The 13,928-nt window shown below is 44.9% G+C and overlaps 2 protein-coding genes across 2 annotated transcripts; one reads left to right on the top strand and one right to left on the bottom strand.

Moving 5' to 3' along the window:
* Nucleotides 1–1,319: 1,319 nt before the first annotated feature.
* Nucleotides 1,320–2,171, top strand: MYCGRDRAFT_35120 (uncharacterized protein; the record flags this gene model as incomplete). The annotated part of the gene is made up of 3 exons (XM_003857024.1): nt 1,320–1,382; nt 1,448–1,619; nt 1,672–2,171. 3 exons carry the CDS (start codon nt 1,320–1,322, stop codon nt 2,169–2,171), a joined length of 735 nt encoding a protein of 244 aa, XP_003857072.1.
* A 459-nt stretch (nt 2,172–2,630) lies between these two features.
* MYCGRDRAFT_89921 (uncharacterized protein) lies at nt 2,631–4,279 on the bottom strand (the record flags this gene model as incomplete). Its single annotated transcript, XM_003856563.1, has 3 exons — nt 2,631–3,172; nt 3,369–3,486; nt 3,716–4,279. The coding sequence occupies 3 exons, from the start codon at nt 4,277–4,279 to the stop codon at nt 2,631–2,633; spliced, it is 1,224 nt and encodes a 407-aa protein (XP_003856611.1).
* Between the last annotated feature and the right edge of the window lie 9,649 nt (nt 4,280–13,928).

Here is a 13,928-nt window from a genome sequence, read left to right as displayed (position 1 = left end):
ATGCTTTGCCCCTTCGGCGACGTCTGTCTGCGAAACCATCCTCAACTACCCCTTAAAACCGTACTCGACATACATTCGTCTCTCGGCGCGAATGCTGCTCGCCGCGATCTGGCTAGTAGCGGCGAACAGCATCGCATCATCAAGGACTTCGTCCCTCATTACACATTGTCTGCAATGCACGACACAAAATCCACGTCACGACGCTTCTCTCAAGTCCGCGGTCACAGCAGCCCCAATAAATGCCCACAGGCGCTGCCACCAACGTCCTCGGATATGCTCTTTCAGCGGGTGCATGAAAACCCCATGGTCTCTCACGGCCATTTTTCTTTTTGCGATTCTTTTCCTCCATCGGATCGACGCACTTCAACAACAACGGACAAAAGCATGATTATAAGGCACAAACTTTTTTTCCCTGATCGACTTCTTGTGTGGCGTTCACGCATACATTCTGGAGCGAGCGAGTGGGATTGCTGGGATAGGCGTTTATGGAGCCGGACGATTGAAATCACGGCTATTGCCGTTTCTTCTACGCTTCTGTGATTGTCGAGTATGAGGCCTTCCAAGGCAGAGTGAAGCAGCAAGGAGGAAGATATGGAAGGCTCGCTCGCTTGCATGTTTTATGGTTACGGAAATATGCACGATCATGGTAGGCAGAACGACTTCGGGGCGAAAGATTGATGTGGGACGGATGGCGTCACGCGACTGCTCATGGGCTTAGCAAGACTCGTCCGCCCACGCCGTCTCGCCTGCTTGCATTTGTCGCTGCCCATTGCTTCGCAAGAAAGGGTTTGTGAAAATAGAACGTCTCTGCCACTGATCGCTTTCTTCTACTCGATGCATAGCGATCGGAGCAATTTGAGCAAAGAGAATACCCCACCATCGCGCAACTCGTCAATTTCTCCAATGTTGTCCCATCCGGTTCGTCCTGAATGAGTTGTTGATTGAGGTGAGGTCGGAATTGCCAAGGCGGTTGCATTAACTCGATTGGGACGTTCCGACCTGTTCCGCAGAAATTCTTTACCTTCTAGCGGATACGTCTCAGTCTAGACTTGCCGCTTCCGTGGCCGCGAGTTGCCGACGACAGCAGGGTCGGTGTGGACGACTTGTGGAGTCACCTCGCTTTTCATACACACTGACTTTGGATCATTGACTGTGCATCGATCGTCACCAAGCAAGCAAGCAACATTGACCACGAAGAGCAAGTCTAGTGTCAGGAAGAGAACAACCCACTGCAACCCGCGGGTACTCGCAACAGAGATTGAGCACTTCCACGAGTGCTTCTATACGACGCAGAGTCGAAAGACGAACGAGCATCCGTCATGCCGCATCATGAAGACAACGACTTCTCCGCGCCTGCTGAAACGCACGAGTTCTCCGCTCTGGTTAGTCCTCAGTGTGCCGACGAATGGAGACACCGAACGAGATAACTGACGCTCGTCATATGTAGCTTTTCGATATGGATGGCACGATAATCGACAGCACAGACGCCATCATCAAACACTGGCATCAACTCGGCGAAGAGATCGGCGTCGACGGCAACGAGATACTGAAGACGAGTCACGGAAGGAGGAGTATCGATGTGCTGAGACTACTGGCACCGGAGAAGGCGACCTGGGATTGTGAGCGTTGCTTCTCGTTCATTCATACATATCAAGCTAACGTCGACTCAAGATGTCTGCCAAGCCGAAGGCCTCATCCCTCAGAAATGGGGTTCTTCAGCAGTCGAGATACCTGGAAGTCGCAGTCTACTCGCTCGTCTTGAGTCCCTGAAAGCGCCATGGGCGATCGTCACAAGCGGCACGCAACCTCTTGTCTCCGGCTGGCTCGACGTAATGAAATTGTCTCGTCCAAAGGTGATGGTCACGGCGGAGGAAGTCGCATTGGGCAAGCCAGATCCGGCTTGTTATCGACTCGGAGCGGAGAGACTGGGATTCGGAACGTTGAGTGAGGGAGAGGAGATTTTGGTGCTGGAGGATGCACCGGCGGGAGTCATGGCGGGGAAGGCGGCTGGTTTTAAAGTTCTGGGTCTGGCGACGACGCATACTGTGGAGCAGTTAAAGGAGGCAGGCGCGGACTGGATTGTGAGGGATCTCGAGAGTGTAAGTGCGGCCAAGGTCGATGCGAAGACTGGGAAAGTGGAAGTTGAGATCAGGGACGCGTTGGTCCGATGATTCGCATTGGCCAACGAAGGCTGTGCTGACACACAAGTTGGTTTGGAAGGCGTTTGATATAGATATCTAGATCGTAGACTGCTACAATACGGAGGCTCACGACTACAAACCTCCCTCACTTCTTGCCTTCTTCCTCATCCACGCCTCATGCAACACCTGCTTGATCATGCTCTCAGCATCTCTGAAATTCGCCTTACATACCTTGACAGCATCTCCACCTGCTCCGGCGTCCAGACGAGGTTAACCGAGAACTTTGCCGTTGACGGATCAAAGTTCTTGACTGCCCTCTCGTTCGGTAGCATAGGCATGTATACCATCGTACATTCCTGTTCGAAGACAGGTGCTGGAGGATTCGTCACAGTGCGACCGTACGAGTCTACTACCGTAGCTGGGCGTGGAAACGGTACGCCGTCGTATATTTGTCCGTAGACTCCCTTGAAGCGGTCAGGATCTTTTGGATCATCGCCTGGAGACATGTCGTGGCGTTTCGTAAATGTCAAGCCTCGCCTTGATCTGGTCCACACGTTCTCGAAAAGTGTCTTTCTGCACGTCTGAGGAAGCGTCCATGTTGATCATGACATCGCATTTGCGTTGTGGATGGAGAAGGACCACGGTTGGGCAATTATTGTCCATGCCGGAGTCGATAAGGTGGATTCGCGGAGAGTTCTCCAGACCCGGAGCACGGTGCGCGTCGGGTTTGACGGGCGTGTAGTGGTACATGAAATTGTGCTCGTTACAAGCGTGGAGCGGGTGGTGGTTCTGGAACTCTTCGGTACCTTCTTTACCCCAGAGTCTAGTAAGTCCGTGAGCGAGCGTGTGGACTGAACTCCCGAGAAAGCCCACTGGCAGATTGCGGCTGATGGTAAAGATGTAAGAAGTCCGCGGACCGGCTGGTGCATTCGTCGCTAGGCCGAGAAGGAGCGCGAGTGACTGCTCCGGGAGTTGCATGGTAGATCTACCATGCTCGAAAGGTCTGCCGAAAGCCCAGGTCGGAACCAAGCCTGTATCTCATCGCATCCTACCTCGTAAGGTGTGAACTCGAACCACTGGAACCATGCCTCGGGTGCGTCGGAGTGCTCCGGAGATGAATGGACAGACTCCTTGAATGGGTTCTCCTTGTCGATCCAAACACGTTAAGGCCGCTCGTGTCTAATGGCTGTTATGATTGGAAGTGGCTCTTTGCCATTGTCAACGCACTCTCTCGCAGAAGAGAACTTGTGCCAGGAGGTCTGAAATCCAGCAACTTCATTATGAGCAGAACCACCTGGATGTGTAGCTGGGTCGTCCTGGAAGAAGATCCATCCTGTTGTGAACACTGAATAAAGGTCCATCGCCACGGTTTGCAGACCACTGTGTGCCTTCTGTACAAGTGGGCCAAGCGTGGTCTTTGCTCCTCCTGGCGAGCTCAAAATCGTTCGTATGGCGTCTCCAGACAGAGGATGAATATGGACTTAAGCGCTTCTTGCAATGATCGATGACAGCGTGCATACTCGCCTTTCCGAAAGTGTAGTAAGCAGCCACAGACCAACACGATCCGGACACACCCTAAGGTAAACATAGGTCAGGCAATCCAACGGCCCGGCTGCTTTCATCTCGTCTGCATAGCTCAGCACACCTATCATGGCTCGGAAGCCTCCACCGCTGCCACCAAACGAGATTCTTGGTACATCGTCTGGATGTACTTCTTGCGGATTGAGTCCAAGATATTTCGCAAAATGGTCTCGAACATGCTGCTTTCGCTTCACAAGGAATGCACGCTCCTCAGGACAGAGCTCCAGACCACGCCGAACCTGCGCCATCTTGGCGACTTCAGGGCAGAGGCCTGCATCGTTGATCTCATTCTTGACGCGCCTCTCGAGCGCTGTCATGCCATGCAATATCTTGATGTCTGTGATGGCTTCCGGAAACGCTGGCTTGACGAACTTGTGGCAGAAAGTGGACATCCTCGTCTTGGCATAGCCCTTCTTCTGGGTTATAGAGGAGCTGCTTGTCTTGTCCATTCGGTCGCTACATTCGTCCATCGAATCGTCCAGATGTCCGGAGGTGTGCAACTGCTCCTCGTAGATCCTCTGTGCGGCCGTCTCGGTATCACATTGGTGGACTGACATGCTATCAAAGGTGTGACTTCAGTAGTATGATTTCATTAGTATGTGTGGACGCCTACTGCAGACAAGACTAAAACGTCAGAGCAAGGCAGTGATGATCAGAGTAGCAAGTAGCTCTGCCACAGTCTTAGCAATGTCCAAATGAACATCTCTGCAATAAGACAGGTCAGGGCAGTGTGCATCCATGTGTAGTCCGCCTACAAGTGCTCTGAAAGCGAACATTGCTGAGGGTAGAGCTTCTCGCTCCTTTACGTGTAGCTGAGGGATATCTTCGCAGCTTGGTAAGATGAGGTATCGCGGCCGCGTCGCAGTAGGAGCATGGCGGCATGAATTTCTGCTCGCTCTCTTTCTCACACGCGGGAGATCGGACAGCGGACATTTGGCGGACGCAATTATGGAGGAACTCGTCAGTCGGTCGAGTCGGTGTGAGCTTGGAAGCTTTTAACTGTTGAATTTCTTCAGACGCGCCCTAGCGCGATGGGCTGGCTGACCAATGAAAGCACACACAAAGGGTACGCAGCGAGCAGCTGATCAGGACACAATCGACACTATGCCCTGTCCACAATGCCCATTGTCCCGATGGGACAGAAATCGCGACGTCGGGCCCGAGAGAGCGCCATTCTCTGCAACTGCAACGCGCGCTCTCGACGTCTTCTTCGTTGATGCTTACATGAGTCGGTAGCGATCGCGCGGGCGGCTCTGGGCTTTGGACAGGATTCATGCCTCCGCCACAAGAATGTCGGTGAAGCATGGTGTCAATTGAGTAGTGCAATGCAGGGGTGAACTTCAAGATTAAGAAAAACTATGTGTTTCTTGAGGTTATCGACCTAAAGACTATATAGACGCCGTGATTCCAAATACCCAAAAGGGGTTAGGGTCTTATCGCTAATATCCTATAATATTATATAGGACACTAACTACGTAATTAGGCTATTAGAGTTAATATCCCTAGTCTTACCCTGTTTTATAAATTAACGCTAACAGATCGATACACCCCCGAGATCCGTTTATATTATACTAAACGATCTTAACGCTCGCTCTCCTCGCTGTTAGAGTCGTCGTCCGTACCTTCAATTTCGGGATCCTTCTTTAGCGGTAGTAGAATGTTAATAAGCGCTAGGGCGGCGGCTTGACGACGGCGTTAAAGTTTAAGAGATTCTGGCTCGAACTCGCCGGATCCGCTAGCTATAGCGTTGAAGACGGCGGCTCCTTAGCCTCTTCTACGTTAGTTCCCCGCTATCGAGGTTATAGCGTCCTCCTCGGCGTAGGCGTCTCTTATTATCCGGTCGGGAGTAGTAACGTTGCTCGATTAAGGTCCTTTAGGTAGAGGCAAGGGAGCGACCTTCTTAGCGTTGCGGTTTATCTTTCTAGTCTTCGATTGCTTAGACTTAGTATTAACGCCTATTACGTTTTCGTCTTCGTCCTTATCTTGGCGTTTACGTTTCGCGGGCTTCTCGGCCTTAATAGCAACGCCCTTAGTAGGTTGCTTCTTTGCTAGTGCCTTCCTCTTAGTCGGCTTAGGCACAGGTATAAGCTCCTTCTCCTCTTCGTCGGAAGAGTCGTAAATAGGCTAATTGCGTCGTAGGCGAGCTAACGGGTAAAGTTTTGCTAAAATTAGCGCCTTAAACTCCTTTATGCGGTCGATCGAGTTAAGGAGGGTAAGCAGGATAGACTTTAACTGCCTCTTAGGCTTTAACTTGTTTTCCGTAGCGTCGCGTTAGAGTACTCCGTCTTCTCCTTTATTCTACCGGAACGCCTATTCCTTTGTTACGCTAAAGTTAGTAAACTGCCTAAATTCTCTAGAAAAGTCGTTAAACGCATTTTAGTAAGTCTTAACAACCTTATTAGTAATTTTAGGTTATTTGTCTAAAAGAGTTATAGGCCTCTTAGCACTCTGCTGCCTACTAGTTGTGCGTAGGGTCTTAGGAGTGCGAGTTAATTTCTTCGTTAGGGTCTGCTAAGGTTAGTTCTAATAATATAAAGTCTCTATTACAAAGGTTCTACGTAAGGGGCCCTAGTTAAAGTTACCCTTTCTAGCCTTCTTTGTAGGGATAGGGTCGACTTCGGATCTATCCTGCAACTCCTTTTTAATATTAGCAGCTTTAGACTCGGCCTCTTTAGTAGCTTTGCGTTATTTCTCTGCCTCCTTCTTTGCTTTTAGGATAGCCGCTTCTCTTACCTTTACGTCCTAGTATGCTATTAGGTCCTCTTTAGTTATGTAACTATTCGTTCTTAACTTTATTTCGTATAACTAAATAGCTTTAAGGTCCTTAGCTTACTAGGCCTAAAAGGCCTTATCCGATTATCCGGTAACTAGATTAGCTTAATAAAGTGTTATAGCGTAATTCTTAAACTCCTTTTTGTCGAGGATAACTGTTTCTTAAGGAGGAGCGTTGTCCTTAGTTAGGACTTTAGCTCCCGCTGCTGTAGTATCCTCCTATATATTCCCGTCGTTTAGGACTTGTACGCTTTAATCCGGTATCTGCGCATTACTTACTACGCGCTAATTAAGGTAGCGGTGTCGGAATATGTCGTCCTTATCGCTTAGTAGATCTTCGGCCGCTAACAACTCGCGGTTAACTGCAGCTTTAGCTGCTGCGTTAATTGCGTCTTCTTCCTTTAGATAAGGCTGCGCACCTTGCTAGTTGTCCTAAACTTTATCTTACGTACAAGTAGTTGCGGCCTTAGTAGTAACTTAACGTAGCTATTCTAGAGTAATTAGATTAGTAGGAGTGTTAACGCGCGCGTTCGGGTCGTTAGCGTCGATGCTAGACTAGTTGTCGCCTATCGTAGAGGTAGTTTTTAAGTGTTTTCTCGACTTCTTAGTTAATTTAGGGACGTTTTCGAGTGCGTTAAAGTCCAGAAGTAGTACCTCGTTCTCGGGGTTAAGGTTGCGCCTGTTTCTAGTATTTACTATCGTAATAGTGCTACTATATAATGTTAACACCTCTACTAATGCAAAATAAGGTAGTTAAAGAAAAGAAGAGAAAGTAGAAGTGCAAACGGAAAAGATATAAGCTCTAAGAATAAGCACAGACTAGTGCTAAGGAATGCGTTACGGGTTTAGAAGTACGCGTAGTTCGGTATATAATAGCTATTTAGGCCTTTAGTAGCTACTAATTTTAGTTTAGCGCAAAAAGTAAAGTGAATTTAGCTTTAAAAGGGTAATCTAGTCGATAGATCCCTAGATGTATACGTCCTAGACTACTTGTTAAGGTAGTAAACGTAATAATTTAAGTCCGCATGTAATATATATATAAGGCTATGTAATAGCTCCTAATCGTTATGCAGACTTCTTTCTAATAGTAAAGTTAGGCTAGGCATTTGCCTAGCCCTTACCCCCGAGATCTAGTAGTAAAGTTTTACTATTAGCGCAGTCCTTACCCCCTAGATCCGGTAGTATTATTATTCGGAGCTAGTTTAGAAAGGCGCGATGCCGTTGTGCTAACAGCAGTTTTATTATCCTGTCCGCGGGTATTAAGGTAGTTTCGACCTATTCGACTTTAAGGTCTCCGGCTTAGTACCTCTTACGTAGCTAGCACTGCTGTATATCTATATGCCTTATCTTAGTGTCTAGCTTTTAGCCTTATGTAGTAACGACTCGAATAGTTTGCTTGTTATTATATAATAACCTGCCCTTACTATTAAGGCTTAGGTCTATGTTTTTAAACACTCGTTCCTACTAGATTATCTTTGTTCTAGTATAGCTAAGTATATATAGCTCTAACTCCGTAGATAATTTAGTAATTATAGTCTGCTTCGTAGACTTCTAATCGACAATTCCTCTAAATAAGAAGAAAACTATACCCTCTAAGCTTCTTCGCGTCTCTAGATCGTCTGCGAACGAAGTATCTAAGGCTCCGAAGAACTCTAGCAGTTGCGATAGGTAGGTAAGCCTGCTATCGTCTTTACTATACTAAACGCTTAATTAAGAGCTTTATAGCAGATATCTAATATAATAATCTGCTACTTTAAGATAATGTTCGGCTAGATTTACTAGATAACGTGCTAACAAAGAAACTACAAAAGCGATATCTAGTCTTGTATAGGATACTACAAAGTTAAGAGAACCGACTTTTAACTACATCTCCTTAATTATGTAGGGTTTCGCCTTTTCTTTTGCCGGTTCCTAATTAAAGTTTATAGGTAGAGGTGTATCCGCCCTTTTCTTAGTTAATAAGATATTATATCTTCTAGCGACCTTTTTAATATAGGTGTCTTAGTTAAGCTACATGTCCTTAGTCTCTCTGTTCCGGATAATTTTAATTTTATAGAAGTAGTCGATTAGGCCTATAACCCTTATCTCGTATTTAGCTATTAGCCTCTTCTATATATCTTCGGCGTAAACTTTATGTTTATAATAAAATGCTAATATAATGTTATTAACGAAGAAGAAGATTATAACTTTTCTATCGGTATATAGATAATTAACGACTTGCCGTAGTCTAAGCTCTTCGACTCCTTTACTTAGATCTCCCTACTACAGCGCTAGGGACTCCTTAAAGCCGTAAAGGGCGCGAACGCATTTTAATAGCATGTTCGGATCTCGAAAACCGTCTAGAGGTTAAAGGTAGATTAGCGTTAGCAACTTAGAGTTTAGAAAGGCGTTTACGGCGTCTATCTAGATTGTTTCTAGGTTAAAGTATGCTATAATTGCTATTAACAACCTAAATAGCCTCGCTGCGAGGGTAGCTGCGTATATGTTAAGCTCGGTTAACTACAAATCTCCTCTTGCACAAATTCGAGCCTTAAACTTCTCTAAGTATCCTTTTAAGTCTTGCTTATATTTAAACACCTACGTTAACGGGACGGTTAGGTTATTTCCTACTTAATTTTTAGGGATCTAATAGAACATTCTAGTATCTAGAGCCTTTTAAAACTCTGTTCTAGCAGCCTTTTCGAATTCCTTTAAGTACTTATACATAATAAGGTCTTTCTAGCATTTTAGTTCTAGCGGTAAATCTCTAATAAGGACAGGTGCGTCTTTTGCGGATACTCCTTTCTCTATAACCGCCTTTATCGTAGTAATAGCGTAGACTTTAGCTATCGTCGTATAAGTCGCGAACATTCCTATAGTATCGAATAAGGTTATTTCGCCGAAGTTAAAGTCTATAACCTCGGAGTTAAAGCTTAGAGGTAGCTAGTAATCGATTATTCTCTGCCGTTAAGCTAATAATGTTAGTTTATCGAGCTTATCGTCTGGATCTATCTATTCTAGTTCCCGCTTCTAAGCTTAATAGAAGGGGAAGAGTTAATTGTCTATGTATTTTATGCCTTAGATACTAATAAACGTTTCTACGATGTCCTCTCGCATCTCTTTAGGTCTATTATAGGGGATTATATATTCGACATTACTGTCGTCTTAAATTAGAGCACCTCTTCGGAAGGATTCCGGAATTTCGACCTTATTACCTTGTCTAGCAATATAGCTTATATACATAGCCTCTTATAGGTTATAAAATTAATGTGCTTCTATAGCGTAGTCTAGTTCGATATTAATCGCAAGATTAAGTAGTACTACTATGTTTAGATTAAAGTTGTAGAGTCCTTCGTACTTTATCTTCTTGTTAAATACTACATCTCTTGTCCTAATTACCCTATCTAGGCTTAGAATCTAAATTCGAAAAATGTTATATTCTTCGAAGCCGACTAGGTATCCGATTCTTACTTGCTCTATTATCTTCTTCCTTTTAGGGACGTCTTTTAGATTAGTTTTATATGCATACGCTCTTAACCCGAACTTATAGATATAGGCGATATCTAGCTTCTAGTTTGTCGCTATTTCCTATAGGGATTTGTAACCTAATGCTTGCGTTAGGGCCCTGTTTATAATATAGGCTACTATTACGTAGGCTTTATTCTAGAGATCCTTTAGGAGCCTTAATTTAATAATTAGTGTCCTTACTATCTCGACGATAACGCTGCCGGCTCGTTCTACTAGGTCCTATACTTGCGTATACAGTACTAAGGGCTTCTATATTACTAATCCCTTACGGAGTGCGGACTAAAACGTTAATCCGTACTTAGGGTTTACGTCCGATCTAAGGGCGAATATTTTACGACTTATACTCTTTATAAAGGTCTAAAGTTCCTCGAAGTATCGTACTAGGCTCGCTTAATTAGTGTTCGGTATCGTCTAAACGAAGTGTAAGTATATCGTTAAATCTACGGCGTAAAACATGTATTTATCTCTGTTCTTTGCTATATTAAATTCTACGATATCGGCCGCAATATTGGAAAAAGATGCTAGCATCCTAATCTTAACTAGTTTTCTTCGAGAAACGATTCTTTTCGACTTGCTCTAGGCGCATAAGTAGCATTCGTGCATTTTAGGGGCCGCATCTCTATCTTTTAGATACTCTACGCCTTTAGCGGCTCGATAGAGTTCTAATATACGATTACCCCCGATGTAGCCTATAACTTAGTACTATTAGGTCTAAGAGAGGACTCTAGGTCGTCTCGCAGCCCTACTGTCCGTCGCGAAGGCGACGAGCCGTGTTTAATCGGCTAGTTAATCCCTTTTTAACGCTATCTCGACGCTTAGGGGTTAACTATTCTCGTTAAGTAGCTAGTTAATAATTTTAATCCTTACTTTCGGCGTAGTCGCTAGGTTTAGGTATAGTAAGCTGCTATATTGCTTAATCTTAGTAACAACTACTCCGGATTTATCTATCTAGTTGTCGGTCCTCTCGTCTAAGAAGAGGCTAAAGTCTCTATACAGCCTAGTCGATACGATGTTAACGTAAAATCCGGGTATATATAGGACGTCCCTTAGTAATAGCGTAATCGGCTTACCTAAGGGTAATAGGAACTGCACTTTTGCTATGCCTCTTGTAGCAGCCTTTATCTGTTAGTTCCCGGTATAAATCGATATGTTATATAATATATTAACGACCTTAAATCCCGCTATAGTTAGATTGTTTACGATATAAACGTTCGAGCTACTATCTAGAAGCTATCGATTTTTCTTGTCGTAAGCTTCGGTCGATATTACTCTAAACTAAGTTACCGCTCTAATAGCGTAACTACTATACTACGCCTTCGGTTTGTTAGAGACGATTGTCCTACTTAAACTAGGTGTTCCGGACCTAGTCTATTCCTTTAGTACCTTAGTAATCTTGTAGTAATCCTTTAGTCCTATAGTAATAGGGTCTCTAAACTTTATCTGCTAAAGGCACTTAGCCTTATCCTTCTTAAGGACGTTCCGGTAGTTGTCGAGGAATTTCTTATCCTCTTTTGTTATATTAGCTTTATTAGGTCGAAGACGATAGTTAACGATAGGACAATCTCCTAGTTTTAGATATGCTTTGTTAGCGTCTTTACCCGTATACGGTCGACAGGTCCTATCCTTGTTATTAGGCCTGTTCCCTCTGTTTTAATTACCTAAATTAGTCGTTGCGTTAAATATTACCTAACCTATTCCGGTAATTTAAGCCTCTTTAGACCTAAACGTAGCGTTTGTACGGAACTACTTAGCTAAGTTGCTAGGGTCTCTATTAATAAATGTAGTTACGTCGTAAACGCATTAACTAAGATTATTCTTGCTCGCTAATAGTCTTCCTATAATAATATTAATCTTGTCTTCTACTATCCGCACGAAGTCGTCTTTTAGGATACTAGTAGCTAGATAGTATCCTCTAACTATCTTCTTTTTAAGCTTAATCTACTTTTGTAGGTACATAAGGATATTAGACGACTTAGGTCTAGATAATAGGTCGTTATATTGTTTAGAAAGCATTCTGCGCCTTGTTACGTCGTCCGGCGCGAATGTCTTAGTTACGAAGTCTATCTAGCTTGCTAGTATCCTAGACTAATCGTTAAGGTCGTCTAGGTACGTTAACGGAATAGTCCGGCTAAAGTATTTTTTAAAATCTTCTTTCTTCTTCCTAAACGTCTTGTAGATAACGGATTCTCTAGTATAGTTCTTTATTTTAGAGTCGAAAATAGCTTTATTTTGTTGCTACTTTATAAAGTTCTCGCTTTCTAGAAGTTAAGTGTCTGTAAGGTCTAATTCCGTCTTGTTCGGTATATTTAGGACCTTTAGTTCTACAGTTCGGTCTATAGCTATACTGTCTATAACTGTTAGGGTTATCTCTCGCATATATTGCTATATATAGTTGTTAATTGCCGCCGACTTAGTGTTTAGGTACTATTCGTCGTACTTAGTTTAATCGGTGTAGACGATTTCTCGACGCTTTAGTCCTATTACGGTTAGAAAACCTAACGAGTCTAGCTTAAGACCTTCTATTGTTGCTTGTTAATGCGAATTTGTCTTTAATCTTGTTGTTTAAGTCGAAACCGGGCTTATAACTGTTAATTAAGTAGTGCAATGTAGGGGTAAACTTTAAGATTAAGAAAAACTATGTGTTTCTTAAGGTTATCGACCTAAAGACTATATAGACGCCGTAATTCCAAATACCTAAAAGGGGTTAGGGTCTTATCGCCAATATCCTATAATATTATATAGGACACTAACTACGTAATTAGGCTGTTAGAGTTAATATCCCTGGTCTTACCCTGTTTCATAAATCAACGCTAACAGATCGACACATGGCCAGCCGCGTTCGTCTCGAGCGCGAATGCACAATCCTTGCGAGATGTTGACGAGACACTCTACGAGACAACATCGAGTTTCGCGGACCGCAGTTGCTGACCGGGTTCTACGCTTCGAAACTTGTCGACATCTGCACGCTACAGTCGGCATAGCTTACTCGCGAGTCATGTCACTCTTGTCGTGCTTTAGCGTAATATGCGTTATTGTGCACTATGTTGACGAGCGTTATGCGCGTCCCCCAACTCGCGGCCAAGCATATATACCATCCGCAACATTGGTACCCGGGAATTGTCTTCTGTCGGTGATGTTTCACGGCTAGCGGAGAGCTGCAAGGAATAAAGTCGCTTGGTGTCATTGTTGATGTCGACTTCAGGGGAAGTCTATCTTTGGATTTGGTGGAGGTCGCACGAGAGGGATGGAACGAGCTGGGGGGCTCTGGGGTAACACAGACAGCGGGAGCGTGCTGATACTCGCGTGGTCTCCCGATGTTCTGGACAACGTGGCTGCTATACCGCGAGATTCGATCCCAGTCGGAGGTTCTCCATCAAAGAACTTTCAAGGACATATCATCCGAACGACGGATCATTGCGGCTGCGGAACGGTGAGTGGAGTGGAGAACACCGGAAACCGCACGAACGGTCGCTGACCCTCTCGAGTCTTGGCGACAAGAGAAAGTGGTGGCTTGATAATTTGTTGGCATATGCATCGAACGTAATGTAGGATCGGAGATGCCGCGGATGGCCGGATTACATCTTTTCCTCGCCAATAAGACGGGACTCGTTGCACGAGGAACAGGGATGATGGACCTGATCGTTGTCATGTTCCCACGGACGGAGATTATTTGTCAGATATGGGCAAAATGGATCAGGAGATGACTTCTTGTGTATAGTCGTTGTCGACAGGAGATCACCAGCGCAAGGGCGCGTACCGCAGTACCGAACAAGCACTGAAGATCAAATCTTCCACACGCCGGGCCAGCAGGATAAAAAAAGAGCGGGTCCTGGGAGAGGAACAGCGCATCAAGGTTCGCTCCTGCTGTTCCTGCGCCTGGCCGTTGCGATATCGTCATTGGTCTTCTAGTTTCCCGTGTGGCTTGAA

Source organism: Zymoseptoria tritici, chromosome 1 (genome assembly GCF_000219625.1).
Source record: "Zymoseptoria tritici IPO323 chromosome 1, whole genome shotgun sequence".
Classification (NCBI taxonomy): Eukaryota; Fungi; Ascomycota; class Dothideomycetes; order Mycosphaerellales; family Mycosphaerellaceae; genus Zymoseptoria; species Zymoseptoria tritici.
This window is presented reverse-complemented; position numbering and strand designations above follow the sequence as displayed.